Genomic DNA, 17,881 nt, shown 5'->3' on the forward strand with positions numbered 1-17,881 from the left:
GGTTCCAGGTCCAGGGTCACAAACATATCCTGGCTGTTGGGGAAACCGGTTTCTCCACTTCCTTGCTGCTGTGAGCTACCTACAGTACCTCCATCGTCATCTTCCTCGTTCCCCGAACCGTCTTCCCTGTGTGTTTCTCCAGTGAGAGAGTCATAGCACACGGTTGGGGTAGTGGTGGCTGCACCCCCTAGGATCACATGCCCCTCCGCGTAGTAGCGGCAAGTTTGCGGCTCTGCCCCGGACCTTCCGTTTGCTTCTCTGGCTTTGTGGTAAGCTTGCCGTAGCTCCTTAATTTTCACGCGGCACTGCTGTGTGTCCCTGTTATGGCCTCGGTCCTTCATGGCCTTGGAGATCTTTTCTAATACTTTTCCATTTCTTTTACTGCTACGGAGTTCAGCTATCACTGCTTCATTTCCCCATATGGCGAGCAGATCTCGTACCTCCCGTTCGGTCCATGCTGGAGCTCTTTTGCGATCCTGGGACTCCATCACGGTTACCTGTGCTGATGAGCTCTGCGTGGTCACCTGGGCAAACAGGAAATGAAATTCAAACATTCGCGGGTCTTTTCCTGTCTACCTGGTCAGTGCATCTGAGTTGAGAGTGCTGTCCAGAGCGGTCACAATGAAGCACTGTGGGATAGCTCCCGGAGGCCAATAATGTCGAATTCCGTCCACACTACCCCAATTCCGACCCGCAAAGGCCGGTTTTATCGCTAATCCCCTCGTCGGAGGTGGTGTAAAGAAACTGGTTTAAAGGACCCTTTAAGTCGAAAGAAAGGGCTTCGTTGTGTGGACGTGTCCAGGCTTAATTCGGTTTAACGCTGCTAAAGTCGACCTTAACCCGTAGTGTAGACCAGGCCTGAGAGGCCAATTAAGTAAGTGAAAAAAAATGGGAAATGTGCAGGTCATAGTGGATGGCTTTACTGCAATGGGATTCCCTAACTTTGGTGGGGCGATAGATGGAACCCATATTCCTTTCTTGGCACCGGAGCACCAGGGTACCCAGTACATAAACCGCAAGAGGTACTATTCAATGGTGCTGCAAGCACTGGTGGATCACAAGGGACGTTTCACCAACATCAGCGTGGGCTGGCCGGGAAGGGTTCATGATGCTCGCGTCTTCAGGAACACTACTCTGTTTAAACAGCTGCAGCAAGGGACTTCCTTACCGGACCAGAAAATAACCGTTGGGGATGTTGAAATGCCTATAGTTATCCTTGGGGACCCAGCCTACCCCTTAATGCCATGGCTCATGAAGCCATACACAGGCAACCTGGACAGGAGTAAGGAGCTGTTCAATTACAGGCTGAGCAAGTGCAGAATGGTGGTAGAATGTGCATCTGGACGTTTAAAAGGTCGCTGGCGATCGTTACTGAATCGGTCAGACCTCAGCCAAACCAATATCCCCATTGTTATTGCTGCTTGCTGTGTGCTCCACAGTCTCTGTGAGAGTAAGTGGGACACCTTTATGGCAGGGTGGGAGGCTGAGGCAAATCGCCTGGCTGCTGATTACGCGCAGCCAGACACCAGGGCGATTAGAAGAGCACACCAGGAAGCGCTGTGCATCAGAGAAGCTTTGAAAACCAGTTTCATGACTGGCCAGGCTACAGTGTGAAATTTCTGTTTGTTTCTCGTTGATGAAAACCTGCCCCTTTATTGACTCATTCTCTGTAAGGAACCCACCCTCCCCCTTCGATCACAGCTTGCTTTCAAAGGAAATAAAGTTACTATCGTTTAAAAATCATTTATTCTTTATTAATTGATTATAAAAAGAGGGAGAGAAACCCGGGTGGGGTTTGGGAGGAGGATCGGCGGGAAGGAAAAGGCCTCTTAAAAAAAGGTTTAAAAAAAGACAGCTTTTTGCTTGGCCTGTTCACTGGGGTGGAATGGGAGGGTGCATGGAGCCTCCCCCCCCAAGTTCTTACACGTCTGGGTGAGGAGGCTATGGAACATGTGGAGGGGGCAGGGGGGTTGTAGCGCCAGTCTGTGATCCTGCTGCCATTTCTGAAGCTCCACCAGACGCCAGAGCATGTCTGTTTGCTCACGCAGCAGCCCCAGCGTTGCATCCTGCCTCCTCTGATCTTTCTGCCGCCACCTCTCATCTCGAGCGTCTCTCCTCTCCTCACGTTGGTCCCTCCTGTCCTCACATTCACTGGCATCTTTCCTTTACTTTGAAACCGTGTCCTTCCACTCATTCAGATGAGCTCTTTCACTGCGGGTGGATTCCATGATTTCCACGAACATCTTGTCTCATGTCCTCTTTTTCTTACGCCTCATCTGAGATAGCCTTCGGGATGGAGGAGGGAGGCTTGAAAAATTTGCAGCTGCTGGAGGGAGGGAAAAAAGGAGAGAATTTTTTAAAAAGATACATTTTACAGAACAATGCTTATACTCTTTCATGGTAAAAAACACTATTCACATTACATAGCACATGTGATTTCTGTGCACGGTCGCATTTTGCCTCTTAATATTGAGTGCCTGTGGCTTTGCTGCTAGAGATCACAGGCGCAGGTCCGGGCAACAGAATTCGGCTTGCGTGCGGCCATTGTCTTTTGTCTTCTGCGCCCTCCTTTCCCACATACCAAGCAAAGCCCGTTGAGTGCTGCTGTTTTCCTGTTAACCTTCAGCAGCAGAAAACAAACTAACCCCCCCACCCCAATCCAATTCTCTGGATGATCGCTTTATCCCTCCCCCCACCGCGTGGCTGGTATCAGGGAAGATCCCTGCAGAAACCCAACTAACATCACCACCCCCGCCGCCATGAATTCTCTGGGATGATCGCTTTACCCTCCCCCCTCCTCCACTGCATGGCTGGTATCAGGGAAGATCCCTGCTAGCCAAACGCGAAAAGCTCAGGGTCAATTCCTTCCCCTCCCCCCGCCCCTTGGCTAATTGCAGGGAAGGATTTCTTTTCAGCCGCAGGCAAACAGCCCAGTAGGAACGGCCACCTCTGTCCCCTTAATTAAATTCCCGTATTTCAACCAGGTTACCATGAGCGATATCACTCTCCTGAGGATTACACAGCGAGATAAAGAACGGATGTTGCTTGAATGCCAGCAAACACTGGGACCATACGCTGCCAGGCTTTGTCATGCAATGATGCCAAATTAATTGCTACTAGCATGGCGTGATCAAGTGCCCTACCATGGAGGATGGAATAAGGCTACACTGCCCAGAAACCTTGTGGCAAGGCTTTTGGAGTACCTCCAGGAGAGCTTCATGGCGATGTCCCTGGAGGATTTCCGCTCCATCCCCAGACACGATAACAGACTTTTCCAGTAGCTGTACTGGCTGCAAATGCATCCCAAGTCTTCAGGGTAAAGTAATCCATTAAAAAACGCTTGCTTTTAAAACAAGTTTTATATTTTAAAAGGTAAACTCACCTGAGGTCCCTTCCATGGGGTCATGGTCTTGGATACTGGCTTGGGAGGGTACTTCAGTCAGGCTGAGAAAAAGATCCTGGCTGTTGGGGAGAACGGAATGCTGGGTGCTCTCTGCAAGGTCATTCTCCTCCTCCTCTTCCCTGTCCACAGAATCCTCAGGTGTGGCTGATGAGATTACCCCCTCCTCGGAATCCACGGTCAGAGGTGGGGTAGTGGTGGCGGCCCCCCCTAGAATTGCATGCAGCTCGGCGTAGAAGCGGCATGTCCGCGGCTCTGACCCGGAGCGACCGTTTGCCTCCTTTGTTTTCTGATAGGCTTGTCTGAGCTCCTTGACTTTCACGCGGCACTGCTCTGAGTCCCTATTGTGGCCTCTCTCCATCATGCCCTTGGAGATTTTTTCAAAAGTTTTGGCATTTCGTCTTTCGAACGAAGTTCTGCTAGCACTGAATCCTCTCCCCATATAGCGATCAGATCCAGTACCTCCCGTACAGTCCATGCTGGTGTTCTTTTTTGATTATCGGCTTGCATGGTTACCTGTGCTGATGAGCTCTCTGTGGTCACCTGTGCTCTCCACACTGGGCAAACAGGAAATAAAATTCAAATGTTCACGGGGCTTTTCCTGTCTACCTGGCCAGTGCATCCGAGTTCAGATTGCTGTCCAGAGTGGTCACAATGGTGCACTGTGGGATAGCTTCCGGAGGTCAATACCGTCGAATTGCGGCCACACTAACCCTAATTCGAAATGGCAATATTGATTTTGGTGCTACTCGTCGGGGTGGACGATTTTAAGAAATCGATTTTAAGAGCCCTTTATTTCGAAATAAATGGCTTCGTTGTGTGGACGGGTGCAGGGTTAATTCGATTTAACGCTGCTAAATTCGCATTAAACTCATAGTGTAGACCAGGCCTTTGTTTAGAGCAGTGGTTCCCAAACTGGGGTTCGTGAACCCCTGGGGATTTACGAAATGTTACAGGGGGTTCTCGGGAAAAAATTCTCTAATGGCGGACAGAGCTGTCCTTAGGGACCCCAGGCAGCACGGGACCAGCAGCCCGGAGCCCCTGGACTTCCAAGAGCTAAGCAGATCAAAGCAAGCATATCAATCACACTGAGGAGATTTAAACTTCAAGACTCCTTATAAGAAATGGAAAGGGAGATGGATATTTTTTTGCTGTTTTTAAAATTAAATAGGCAGCTAATCTTGTTTTTAAAATTATCATGAAGAACAAGTTTAAGCTTTGTTGTAACGTGTGTTGTTTGCCTGGACTGCTCAAGACCTGAATGCGTGTGTAGGAAGAACTCTTTGAGTTGACTTCTTAAATACCTTCATGCTGTTTCATATCTGATACTCCTTGATGAAACATAGGAGCCTTGTCTTATAACAGGCTTATTCAAAGTGATAAGTATGAAAGAGAGATCTTGGAAGAATGTTGCCCTTTTCATAATGTAATAAAAATACTGTAATGATAAATAATTTATAATAAATAGTGTCTAATAAGCATGTCATAAAAACAAATTTTATATTTCCAAGGTCACTGCTTTTATAGTTTATACTCAGGTAAAAGAGAAAATCCCTGGAAATATTCATTTTTAAGAGGGGGTTCGCGAGACTTGACATTTTAGTGCAAGGGGTTCACAGGTTGTCAAAGTTTGGGAACCACTGGTTTAGAGGATCCATCATCCTCTGCTTCTCTTGGAGGTTCCTGTGTGGGCCAGGCAAGACACAAGTCAGACATCCGACTCCTAAGCTGACATGGGGAAGGAAGTTCTGAGAGCAGTGTAAACAACTCCTTATTCTGACCCCCTGATACTTGATGGCATGACTCACTCTTTTTAAAGCCTCTAGCTGTATCTATAGCTGTTTGGCCCTGCACCTTTCATATTGTAGTTGGCTTTACAATTTCACTCCATGGAAACTGGTTGGTGAGGTATGTATTGTCTCTATTAGAGAAAAATAAAAAATGGACGAGAAGAAATTGCCATATTTGCTTAAAAATGGCATAGGTTACATCTTCGCAACTGCAACATATTCATTGTGTTATCTTAGCATTAGTCAGAATTATTTCCAAAGCTGGACATGATTCTTTCCCCAGTTACTATAGAAAAGTACTGTTTCTAAAGTGGGCCAGAGGTTGTAAGGTAAGACAGCTGTTGCTAAATTATCTCCCAATGGTATCTGAGGGATCAATTTCCCTTATGCTTAGCAGAGGAAAGAACACGGCGTCTCTTGGCAAATGGTGAGTTTCTTAAAGCAACCACTGACAGGATTTCATGTTGTTTTTATAAATTAATCTTAAAAGTAATGGCAAATGTATGCGCTGCTTTAGGACAAATCATTAAGCGGAGGCACAATATTCTGATCTGATAAAGGAGACCTAGGTCCCTCATAATGACACTTAGTGGGAGGAGTTTAACTATGATGGTTATCTTAAAACATCAACACGTTGCCAAGCTATCGCATAGGTCCCACTTCTATTTCCTGTTCTAAATATAGGGGGAATTGTGGCATTTCAAATAACCTTGTGTGGTAATTGCAGGCAAATGTTGACTTCATAATGGTGGCTGCTATATATCCTGATTCAATCCATAGGAGTTTTCAGAGAAATTCACTAATCCCGCCTATCACCAATATTACACTTGATAAAGTATGTATCCCATTGTGACAATCGGGATCCAGACAGTGCAAGGGAAGAAAGGGGGGTCTGAACCCCAAGAATAAGCAACTGAATCAATGGGTTATATACAATGTTGTTTGTGTATAAAGGTATGTCCAGTAAAGTCTTTTAAGAAAGTTTGTAATGCTCTGAACTTGATGGTCATTAGGAGAGCTGTATACAGGTTATGGTTATGAATATATGCATGTATATGTGTGTACAACATTGTAATTGCAACACGGGTGCATCAACACCATCGTCTCACAACAATGTCGGGAAGCAATCAGGCAGGGAGGGGCACCTCCCAGGGTAGTTGTTTACACAAAACTAACTCCAAGCACTAAGTGTCCTACATTCCAGGGAAGAACAATCATGGACTGCTACATGGAAAGTCATTGAAACTGAAAATAAAATCCCTGTCTTGAGCTCATAAGGAATTTCCCCTGCACTGTGTAACCATGAATTAATATAGTCTGGAAGAAAGGGGGAAACCCCCCCCCTGCAAACCTTGTTAAAAGGGAAGGGGTTTGAAGTGAAGGCTATCACTGGTGTGCAAACCATCTGGAGTGTGTCCCCCAAAGTGAACTGATGACTGGGAGCTGGTTTCACCTCTTCAGGGGTGGTGAATCAGATGGGAACTGTCCAAATGTCTGGTAGTTAAGAACTTGGGGAGACTCGGGAGCTAACGGGGAGGTTGAGGTGACCCTGCAAGGAGTAACTAGGCCGGTGCAAGCCAGGGTGAAACCTTTATGCTTGAAGGCTGTCTACTGGTGTCAGAGCTCTGAGCCATAGCAGCACAGCATTAAGGCAGTTAAAGCTACAAGGCGGACGGTGACAGAACCCCTCATTGGTCTGGGTGATCTCCAAAATGTCACACCTGTCAATCCAAAAACACTCAATTTTCTTTTCTTTGTAATGTGTTTGTGTTTATCTAACCTGTGTTCAGTTGCCTTCCTGCACCTCACAAATGCTTAAATGACACTTTATATAACCAGTTTTACTGCAGTTGTTCTTCTGTTACATTCTTTTATTTCCAGCACTGATAGAAAACTCTCTGATAGCATTATGTATGTGGAAAAAGTTAGTTCTCAGAGCTTGGCATCCACATCAACACCCTAGTTGGCCTTAATTTGTTCCTTTGCTGACATTCTTGGCAGAGAGACGGTTTGGATGGGTCAGTGAGACTGAACTCCCCTTTCAGTCATAGAAGGTGGATCCCTGCATAGTAGGCATGAACGTACATTCCCCGATAACATTGTGCAGGAAGCTGGCACTGCCGTTGCCTATGCTGTGTATGATCAGTGGATAAATAGAAGACTAATCCTCGGGCTGTCAGTCCAGCATCTTTCACTAATACCAATGTGTGTCACACATTTTAATAAAAAATAATCTTGTTAAAGCAACAGAGAATTTAAAAAGTGTTATTATAGTAATCTTAATTAAAGAATTAGACTTTAGTGGAGAAATAGGAATGAATGTACAGTAACTACAGTGTTGGAGATTTTAGTTGACATATAAATTCATGTTGTGTTTTTTATTCTCCCTAGCAAATGAAAGCTACAGACAGGTAGCAATGTGTGTTCTGTATCACATAAGCATGGACGACCGCTTTAAATCGATGTTTGCGTACACAGACTGTATACCACAGGTATGTGTTTTCCTTCTAGACGCATTCCACCACAAACATTCTATTTGTCGCCTTCCCGGTAGCAGAGGTCACAGTGACACCTTCAGGTGATAATGGGAACAACCATGTTTCTTTCCAGTCAAATAACAATGAGCCTCTATTAATAATGCAGCTTAACCATTCAGACTACCTTTAAGCAGACTTTCTAAGAAGGAATAGATGACAGACTTTGTCAGTGCTGCTGGCAAATAAGGCACATCAGCTTATTGCCAAGGGTGTAAGCAACCAGAAAATACCACTAGAAGATCAGCTATGTTAAAGGGAGATGACAATTGGTTCCCTATATAATTACTGTATATGTCCTGGAGAGCTTTGCTTTTTGCAGTTTCAAAAGATACTCCTTTCCAATTCCATTTTAAGTATCAGAACGTCATTTTCTGCAATGTTACAGAGTATGAGCTGGAAACCAGCCAAGCAAATGTTACATCACTGCATGGACTATCTCTGCTCTGACTACAGTCCCACTAAATAAAAGACACATGAAAACTGTGTAGTTGGGAAAGAAATACCTTTTACCTACCTTCTAGATTAAGGATTGTTTGGTGCCTCTCACTGTCTGTAGGGACTAAATAAACAAAATTTCATTAAAAAAAAATAGCCTGGATCTTTTAAACAACTATATGAGTCAGTTTCTCAGGGTACTGATTTAAGGTTAGAGTTGAGGATAGAGTCTCCATCTCGTAAGTGTAAAAAGGTCTCTGGTTGCTTTTTTTAGAATTGCACCACTCTGTTCTCTTTCCTGCCAAACATCTTTTAAACATCAAGCATATCCATGATGGGAAGTTGCCATGGAAAGTTTTCAGAACATTTCTTGTCATGGTAAAAGTTGTAATGTTCTTCCAAGTCAAGGGGGAGGAAGGAGGATCTGATGGGAATAGCAAGTGTATGTTGCAAAATACTCTCGTAAACATCCTGTAGATTGTGTTTGCCACAGGATGAAGTTGTATGCTAAGAAGCCCAAATGATACAGAGAACCCACTACTTTTGAATTGTCACCCACCAAAACCAGAGGCTTTGTTTTGCACTTTAGGGCTCAGTTATTATGTGATTTTTGGGAAATATGGGCATGGTTTAAAAGCCCCTAGTGCCAAATATAAAAACCATGGAAATTTCAATAATATTTAACTAACATGCTTGTTCTGATAGGCATTGGCTGCTCAAAGTTGTGCCTGTAACCCTTGTTCAAAGCCTGTTGTAGTAAATAGACTCCCATTAATTTCATTGTTCTTTATATCTGGCTCATAAAGCCTAGCAAAACTTTAAGGCCATCTGTGACCATGATGAACAGTTACCGTGCTCATTAAATCCTATACTAGACTATGGCTGAAGACCCTGTTCATCCAAAGCCACGCTGTGATTTGCCACTTGGTCCTTTGTGATGAACATCTGTACACCTGCAGCTGGTGTGTAGAGCTAATTGTAAGGGAGAGAGGTTGGGACAGGAGGGGAGAAATGAACATTTTTAAAGTGATCCCCTCCCTTCTTTGCCCCTCACCCCTTCCTAGGGTGAATAGATAGAAAGTGTGAAACATTGGGATGGGGTTGAGGGGTAATAGGCGCCTGTATATGAAAAAGCCCCACATACCGGGATTGTCCCTATAAAATCAGGACATCTGGTCACTCTACCACTCCCCCAGATTGTATTTAACTCTGTTTTAATGTAAAATGAAGGAGCCAACCATACTCCATTAACAATAGGCCACATCTGGGTGTGTACTGGTGGGCTATTGGTGCACATCTCAGGTGGCAGAATACACTTCTCCTTCCCACGTAGTCCCCTGTTCAGTGAAAAATCCGCTCCCTTTCACCCCAGTAAAGCTCTAGATCAGAGCACAAGCTAGCTGATGAGTTAGTTGAATTCTCCTTCATGGAAGGTTCTCCTCTACTGACCCATTGGGACGGGATAGGAGAGGCTAGTGAATGTGACCAAAATAGGGCACAACAGCCCTATCCTGCTCCATTGCATGGTGAGTGTCACCTCTGCAGAGCTGCCAGTGCATCCTATCTGCACAAAGGGTTGGGACTTGGTTCTGTCACGTTTGCAGTCTGCAGGTCCATTGGGTCTGTTTGTTTGCCTATGTCTTTCCTTTGAACATTTTAAATTATCTGAAAGGGGCTGCATTTTCCCAGGTAAGCATCCTTGTGGATTTCAGGAGTTAATAGGCATTATTGTAGTTCCACTTAAAAGTGAGTATTAACAGTTCATTCTTGTTTAGACCTTAGCAATGAGTGTTTTGTTTAAATAGGTGCAAATGCCATCCAGATGCTTATAAAAGCATATATTGGTAATAGCCTGGCCAATCAAAGAGCATGATTAGGCAGTGATGTTATGGTGATATTTAATATTTTACCACTGAGCGGTGTACAAGGATCTCCTCAGCTCCCCACATGTTTTCCACCACAGTTGTCCTGCTTCGCTCCTCTTTGATCTATAAGCTTCTTTTTAGTTTAATGCTGGTAAACGTCCTCTCTTGACAGCGCCCTTTGCTCCTGTCCGCCATTATCTGCTGAAGTTCAGAAACCAGAGCATCACTTCAAACAGCAGAGTTAGGGAGTAACCAGTCAGAAGAGATTCCTGAGGCATGCAGTTCTGGCATAATCATTCAAAGATGTTTGAATTGGGGTTGAGGAGGGGGTTGGACAGAGGTGTATGTGAACAGAGAGCTGTGGGGGTTGGCCTCTGGTCACTGGTAAATAAGTGAAGTCAGGTGCCAGAGAGTCTAGACACAGTGATTTCAGTCCTGGGTCTGTGGTATCTGATACTCAATATGGGACTTGTCTGATTGAACACTACTGCCTCTTCATTGCACATGCTGCAGCCTTTTTACTGCCTTCCTGTTAAATCAGTAAAAGATGACAATGGACATGGTAAAAGCAGAACAAATTTAATTTTAATATTTCCTATTTGGCAGCAATTACGCTCCCTTTTGAAGTGGCACGAGGAGCAATCAAATTAAATGAAGACATAATGGGAAACATGGAGTTCATACAAAACTATTATTTTAAAATTTGAACTGGTTTAATTGAAATTGGAGTATATTTATTTCTTTTTACAGAGAAGTAGCTCAGTAATGACAATTTGACCCCAGTACGCTCAACATTTAATTTCCATAGATTTTTGCATTCAGTGAGCATAGAATATGTTTGTTTTAAAATATATATATAAATAATTTGAAGGGATTTTAAAATGAAAGTTCTGGAGGGTAATTTCTGAAAGGTCACATCCCCTACTTGCTGAACTTTCTATAGGACTTTGCTGGTTAATTCATGTTTGTAATATGTGAGTATCAGGGCTGATTAACCTTTACTTAAGAAAAGGAGGAAATCAACAATGGCTTTTACATCACCTTGTGAAAGCCCTAAAAGTTATTTATTTATTTATATTATAACACAGAATATATATATATATTCTGTGTTATAATTGAAATCCATATATTTGAAAATGTAGAAAGACATCCACAAATATTTAATAAATTTCAATTGGTATTCGCTTGTTTAACAGTGCGATTAATCGCGATTAATTTTTTGTTAATCGCGTGAGTTAACTGTAATTAATCGACAGCTCTTATATATGAATGAGAGCACATATTAATCACTATTGTGACCTAAATGTGTTTTTATTAATTTGGCAGCCTCTTTGGAATGACAACTTGATTGTGTATTTATCTATTGCCAGATAACTTCCTCCAACAGATTATCTGTGGAGGATTTACCTGCAGTACTGATGCCTCCTAATTGTCCATTCTCTGAATATATGTTTTGGTAGATACCCACTCGATCTTGTACTTAACCATTCCAAGGTGCTACCACTAGGGGGCAAGAGTGCAACTGCTTTGACAGTTACAGTTCAGTTCTTTCTCCCTGCCCCTACCCCTGCTGCCAACTGAGATCTACTCATTATATCTACTGCCCCTGTATCTGTCCTCTTTTCAAGTGCATTTGTTTTATCCAGTCTTGTACCCATGCTACCTTGCATTGTGATTCTGATAGGTCTTGCAAGCTAAGTAGTCTGGCTTTGTCAGTGCTTACATGGGAGACTGATGCACTACAGAATTGGGGTTGGTGCTGCAGTAGGGGTGATCTACCTTTTGAGTCAGTAACTGAACCAAATCTACAGCATGGTGTGAAAAGTGAAGACTGAGAAATAGATTGATGTTTGGATGCTATTTATATATTGGATTTGCTGTTTGTAAAAAATTAAGGCAGACTTAAAATGGACAAAATTAGGGTTGATATGTAAGCTGTGACAGACCAGTGAGTATATAGGAACAAATGATATGGAATGGCAGCTAGCTGTTGGTTCTTTGTAGCATCATCAGCGGAGTCACTAACATGCACCACAGCAATTAGAGCAGACTGTGCGAAATGTGTATTTTACTCCAGGTGTCCTTTTTCCTCTACTGAAGGAGTGGGGCTGTAGTAAAGGAGACACTGGCTCAGTACTGCAGTATATGGCAGTAGCAATGAGTGCAGTGGATAGTAGGTTTGCTTAGACAGGGAAGGACACATTGTAGCAGATAGATAGGAGTAAGTTTAGAGATAGGCAGCGGAGTAGACTTAGCCAGTTCAAAATAGCAAGAGTAGGATTATTATACAATAAAACAACCATTTGTAGTGCTTTATTCTATTAAGCAAACAGAAGTATTCTGTTTTCATGGGATGAATAATTTAGTATACAAGATTTTAAACTGTTCACAGGAATTTAACCATTCACAAACAATACATTATCTCCCTATCACTGGAATTTATCTAACAAACTCCGTTTATTTTAGAAAAGGTGGCAAGTGATTGCAATTCTTAACTGTTAGTAACTCTGGCTGTCCACAAATAATCAAACCCTAGTCCTTCCAAATTAATCACCATTACAAGTTGGCAGCAAATGTAGAGATCCTGAATATGAAAAGTATTCAGATTAGCATAGTTGGCTTGAGAATATTGCTCTGGTTTTTTTTCTCATGCTTTGGAAAGTTTAATGACTCATGTGTGTATTGGTAGTTAATGAAGATGCTCTTTGAGTGCCCTGATGAACGCATTGACCTGGAGCTCATTTCCTTCTGCATTAACCTTGCTGCTAACAAGAGAAATGTGCAGCTTATCTGTGAAGGTAAGTGTGCAGAAGCTTTATAGCATATCTTTGGGTCAGTGCGTAGCACCCTGTTGGCAAATGGAATAGTAATACAACTAATGACAGCAGAAAAACATTCAGACCACATATATAATAAACATTTGTGTATGTGCACAGATGGGTCAACTCCTAATGTCACTCATCCCCCTATTGAGCCATAGTATCTCCAATTCTGTGGTGAACAGTTCAATGAAATCACTGATGACTAGCGTATTGAAAACTTTATGCTTATCCTGACCCTTACTATGTGGGATGAATGTAACTCTTTATGGAATTCACCCCAAAATCTTCCTACAGGCAACTGGGGTTCTGTTTCCAGACATGAATAAGTAACACAGGGCCTCTTTTATTTTTATTTTTTAATGGAAAGATACAATTTGCTCTATTTTAAGATTATGTCCCTCAAAGCTGGTGTTTACAAGCTGCGTAGTATGAACAGGCTTACTTTTCATGCGATTGCTCCAAAGCTGCTCTCTCTTTTCCTGAACTCCCTGTGCTGATTCACAATTTTAAAGTGCAGTTCTTCTCTGAAATGACACAGTAAAACTGGCACATTCTCAATCAACCATTTGCTCCCTGTATGTATTCAGAATCCTAGCTACTAACTTCAGTGGCAACTGCTTCATAGATTTTAAGGTCAGAAAGAACAATTATTTATTCTGGTCCCCTGCATAGCATGGGCCATAGAATTTAACCAGTGATTTCTGCATCAAGCTCTGTCAAGTGTAGTTGAACAAATAATTTTTAATTGTTTTTTAGTCCTATTATCACTTCAGTGCCAACACCTCTAAAACAGAGTGAGCTGGATTCTATTCCTTTTTGTGCATCAAGAACTCTATTTTTACTAAATTCCAATCAGTTATACATGTGCAAACCACACAGAAGACAGTGGACTTGCACAAGTGTCACTGAGGTAATAATTTAGTTTGCAGGATGTTTTTTAGTGATGAGTATACATGAGACGGAAAGAACCCAGTTTGACACTCAGAACCCAGACCAAGTTGGCAGGGCTCACAGTTAGAGAACAACCTTTTTTTATTTGCAAACTAAGCCTGTTTGGTCTGGAATCAGTAAAAGCTAACCAAGCAGTACAATAATGCCATTTTTACATAATTTCCTTTCAGAGTTATAGCTATGGAAAACTTACCTTTTCACTAACTTAGACACAACTTTGTGTATGCATCACATTTTCTCTTTCTGACTGGAGATATTTTTTATGAAAACAGGTTTTCTGCTGCTGCATAATCATCTTTCATTGCTGATTTGTTCAGCATATCAGACCTAACTCTTTGCTATATTCTCAGTAGGGCTATTTATATATTGACTAGCCTGAGGGCTGCTTCCTTTGTTGGTGCTTTGTCACAGAAAAATAGTCCATACAAAAACTTATATAAAAATAAAAAAGTAATTGTTAATATCAGACAGGCAAGGTTGTCCCAAAAAATCACATCAGTAAGACAGTGATTTGGCCCACAATATCAAATGATTGAGTCTGGTGAAAGTTCTGTTATTCCTGTAGTGTCCAAAGTGTGGTAAGGGCTTGTTTGCTCCCTAGACATGTACTAAGAGTGCTTTGGTTTATAGCCTTTGCCAGCTCCACCGGACAAAATGGCTGTCATATATGAGTACCTCTATTTAAAATACCTTTGCAAGAAACCTATCCAGACTCTCATCTCCTCAAACTACCAATATTAAGACGGACAGGTGTTTGAGAATTTGACATGAAAATTAAGAGCAGGAGTTTGGGATGGCCACATAGAATTTGGGTAGTCATAGTAGTGGTGAGAGCAGAGGTTTAACACGTGCGTTGCTTCTATTAAAGTTATAATTGATAACTGAACTATTTAGTTCAGTTTTCTGTTATGGTGATGAGTCCTAATATTCAATAATTGAGATATTGGCTATTATATATTTGTTTTATATTTCGTCTTGGAGTTTATTCGGGTGAAATTTGTCCCTCTAATAATGGCCAGAAAGAACAAAATAGTTTCTGCTTTGTCTGGATTATTTCCCTTTGTCCTTTAATCCTTGTTAATAAGAAAAAAATTCAATTTTTTTGCAAAAGACTTGATTCTAGCTTTAATATGATCTGGGAGATTTGCCACGTACCATTTTCTTTTCAGGAAACGGGTTGAAGCTGTTAATGAAGAGAGCTCTGAAGTTCAAGGATCCATTGTTGATGAAGATGATCAGGAACATTTCACAACATGATGAGCCAACTAAAAACCTGTTTATTGTAAGCACTCGCTATACGTTCTCAGTACCCTCTATCCCTTTGCATTGGAAGGGATTTTGGCGTTCAAGTGCTGCTGCTGCTTGAAAGATGGGTTGGCTTTTATCTTTACAAACAAACTATTTTATACCCTTGAGTTTCATCTATTACTTAGCATTTCCGTGTTTTTATAAAGCTGGTTCAGTTGGTATTTTAAAGGGGTTCTGGATGCCTCAAGGAATTGGTGGTTGGTTACAATGTAGAATCTTTTATGTCTAGGTCACTGGTACAAAAACATACAAGAATACGCATCTCAAAAACACACTAATCTTAAACCTTGTTCTTAACAGAGAAATCTAGGACAGATTGAAGTATTCTTTCCCTGTTACAGCTGGTTCCTTCAAATCAAGGTTCAAGAGCAATGTGAAGAATCTCTTGCTACTTAATAACTCTTGAGCAACTCAATTCTCTAGGGCTGCGCTGCTTGTCCAGCAATCTCATGAGCATTAATTACACATACTCACTGAAATGAAATATGGAAAAGAATTTGTATTTTAGAATAAAAAAAACATTTGGGTTAAATAATGAGTTAAAATTCTAATTGGCAAATCTCTTAATAAAGTTGATACTGCATGAAATCAAATTTTTTAACTGTCATGCACCACTAGTTAGTAAAATCCATAGATGTAAACCACATAAGGTAACTTCACATACATTTCAGGGGTTTTTCGGGAGCAGAAACCACTTCTGTGGTTAAGGTTCCATAACATTTTCTATTCTAACACCCTTTTTTCAGTTTGTGTTAGCTTTCTAAAACTTTTACCTTTTGGGGGCTGAAATTTTCCATACGTGGGTGTTTTTTCTTTACCTACAGTAAATGTTCTCGAAAAGCTTGAACAAAAAGATTCAGAGAATTAGAAGTGGGGAAATTGTCATTTTTTTAAAACTAGTCTGCAACTAAGGCGTTGAATTAAATTTGGCTTGAAAATAGTCCTCATTCAGGAGATGTGCCTTTTGAATGTTCTGGTGAAAATAAGTTTTGCTTTGACTGAGATAGGAACCTTTCAAAATCCCATGTTGTTCATGTGCAGTACTTTTACTAATTACCCACCTATATATTTTTTTTAGGATTATGTTGGTGACTTAGCAGCTCAAATCTCTAATGATGAAGAGGAAGAATTTGTGATAGAATGCCTTGGAACACTGGCTAATCTGACCTTACCTGACCTGGACTGGGAGCTTGTGCTGAAAGAGTACAAACTGGTTCCATACCTCAAGGATAAACTAAAACCAGGTCTGTGCTAACAGTGGTTTAGTCTTCCATGATATTCTGTTTTCCAATTGTAGTATCTTTTGCTATCATATTCTAATCCTATTGCAGTATTGGGTTTTGCTGCTTTAGTATCTTTTGGGTGTATTAATTAGCATAATGTTAGCTTCTTGGAAAATTAGAACTGTCTATAAGGGCTGGTCTACATGGTGGTGGGGGTTGATGTAAGATACACAATTTCAGCTACGGGAGTAGCGTAGCTGAAGTCAACATATCTTATTTCGACTTACCTCCTGTGCTCACGGCGCAGGATCGATGGCCGCGGCTCCCCTGTCGACTCCACTACCACCGCTCGCCCTGGTGGAGTTCCGGAGTCGACGGGAGCAGGTTCGGGGATCGATATATCGTATCTAGACGAGATGCGATATATCGATCCCCGATAGATCGATTGCTGCCCGCCGATCCGGCAGGTAGTCTGGACATACCTTAAGTAAGAATAAGAACATTCAAGGATTCAGCAAAGTGTTTTCTTAAATACCCAGCTCTCTGCTGTTTTGTTTGCCAGGTTCTGCTGAAGATGACCTTGTCTTGGAAGTGGTGATCATGATTGGAACTGTATCTATGGACGACTCCTGTGCTGCTATGCTGGCCAAATCTGGAATTATTCCAGCACTCATTGAACTTCTAAATGGTATATTACTGAATTTGTTCCAGGCCTGATTTTCATCAGTAGTTTCTAATTGACCCAGGTGGCACCATTCATTTTTTTTAGTCTGCAGGATAGCAGTAGGTAGTCTCCAATGAAAAGCACATTGATGTCATTCCATTAATAGCAAAATTGCAATGAGCATGGTCTAGTGAACTTACTTTTTCTGTGCTTCTCACATCCTAATCTAATTCTCACTGAAGTCAATTGGAATTTTTCTGTTGACTCTGATGGAAGTTGGATCAGGTCCTAAAAGTTCTGTGCACACTGGCAGAGATTGTCTGGTATATATAAGCCACCAGAAAAATGCATCCCAGAGTCCTTGGCTCTCCTGAGAGCCCAACACAACTCTTGAAACATTAATGTACAATAGCAAAGTGCTCTGTCTTGGAGACTTGAGGAAATACTTTTTTCTTTTTGCAGCTCAGCAGGAAGATGATGAGTTTGTCTGCCAAATCATCTATGTCTTTTACCAGATGGTCTTCCATCAAGCCACCAGAGACGTCATCATCAAGGAGACCCGTATCCTCTTATAAAGGCCAGACGTTTCGAATTACAGTACTTAACTTACTATAATTAGAATTTGTTACATGTGTCAAAGCTTTACTATGGTTTTCTAAACCACCATTTCTCTGTAATTAGAATTAATTGAATTTGAAACAGTGGCTGAACACTATAGACATAAGACAGGTATACAAGTACCATAAGATGGCATAGTGCAGTTTAAAGGTTTTATTGGCATGTCTTACATAGGCCATTCCAAATGAGTGTTGATAAACTTGATTGTGCCACACCACACTGTATTATGTATATGCCACATACTGTACAGGAAAATTATTTAATAAAT

The 17,881-nt window shown here is 41.8% G+C and overlaps 1 protein-coding gene across 3 annotated transcripts in view; it reads left to right on the plus strand.

The window, feature by feature from the left end:
• The window catches only part of KIFAP3 (kinesin associated protein 3), a 154,196-nt gene that overhangs the window by 49,969 nt on the left and 86,346 nt on the right, over positions 1-17,881 (plus strand). For all 3 annotated transcript variants that reach the window (XM_034778758.1, XM_034778756.1, XM_034778757.1), the window contains exons 11-16: positions 7,582-7,682; positions 12,717-12,825; positions 14,970-15,082; positions 16,187-16,352; positions 16,894-17,019; positions 17,458-17,556. In XM_034778758.1, the coding sequence (XP_034634649.1) occupies positions 7,582-7,682; positions 12,717-12,825; positions 14,970-15,082; positions 16,187-16,352; positions 16,894-17,019; positions 17,458-17,556 (714 nt within the window). The remainder of the gene's footprint in view (positions 1-7,581; positions 7,683-12,716; positions 12,826-14,969; positions 15,083-16,186; positions 16,353-16,893; positions 17,020-17,457; positions 17,557-17,881) is intronic.

This window comes from Trachemys scripta, chromosome 8, assembly GCF_013100865.1.
Source record: "Trachemys scripta elegans isolate TJP31775 chromosome 8, CAS_Tse_1.0, whole genome shotgun sequence".
NCBI classification, from domain to species: domain Eukaryota; kingdom Metazoa; phylum Chordata; order Testudines; family Emydidae; genus Trachemys; species Trachemys scripta.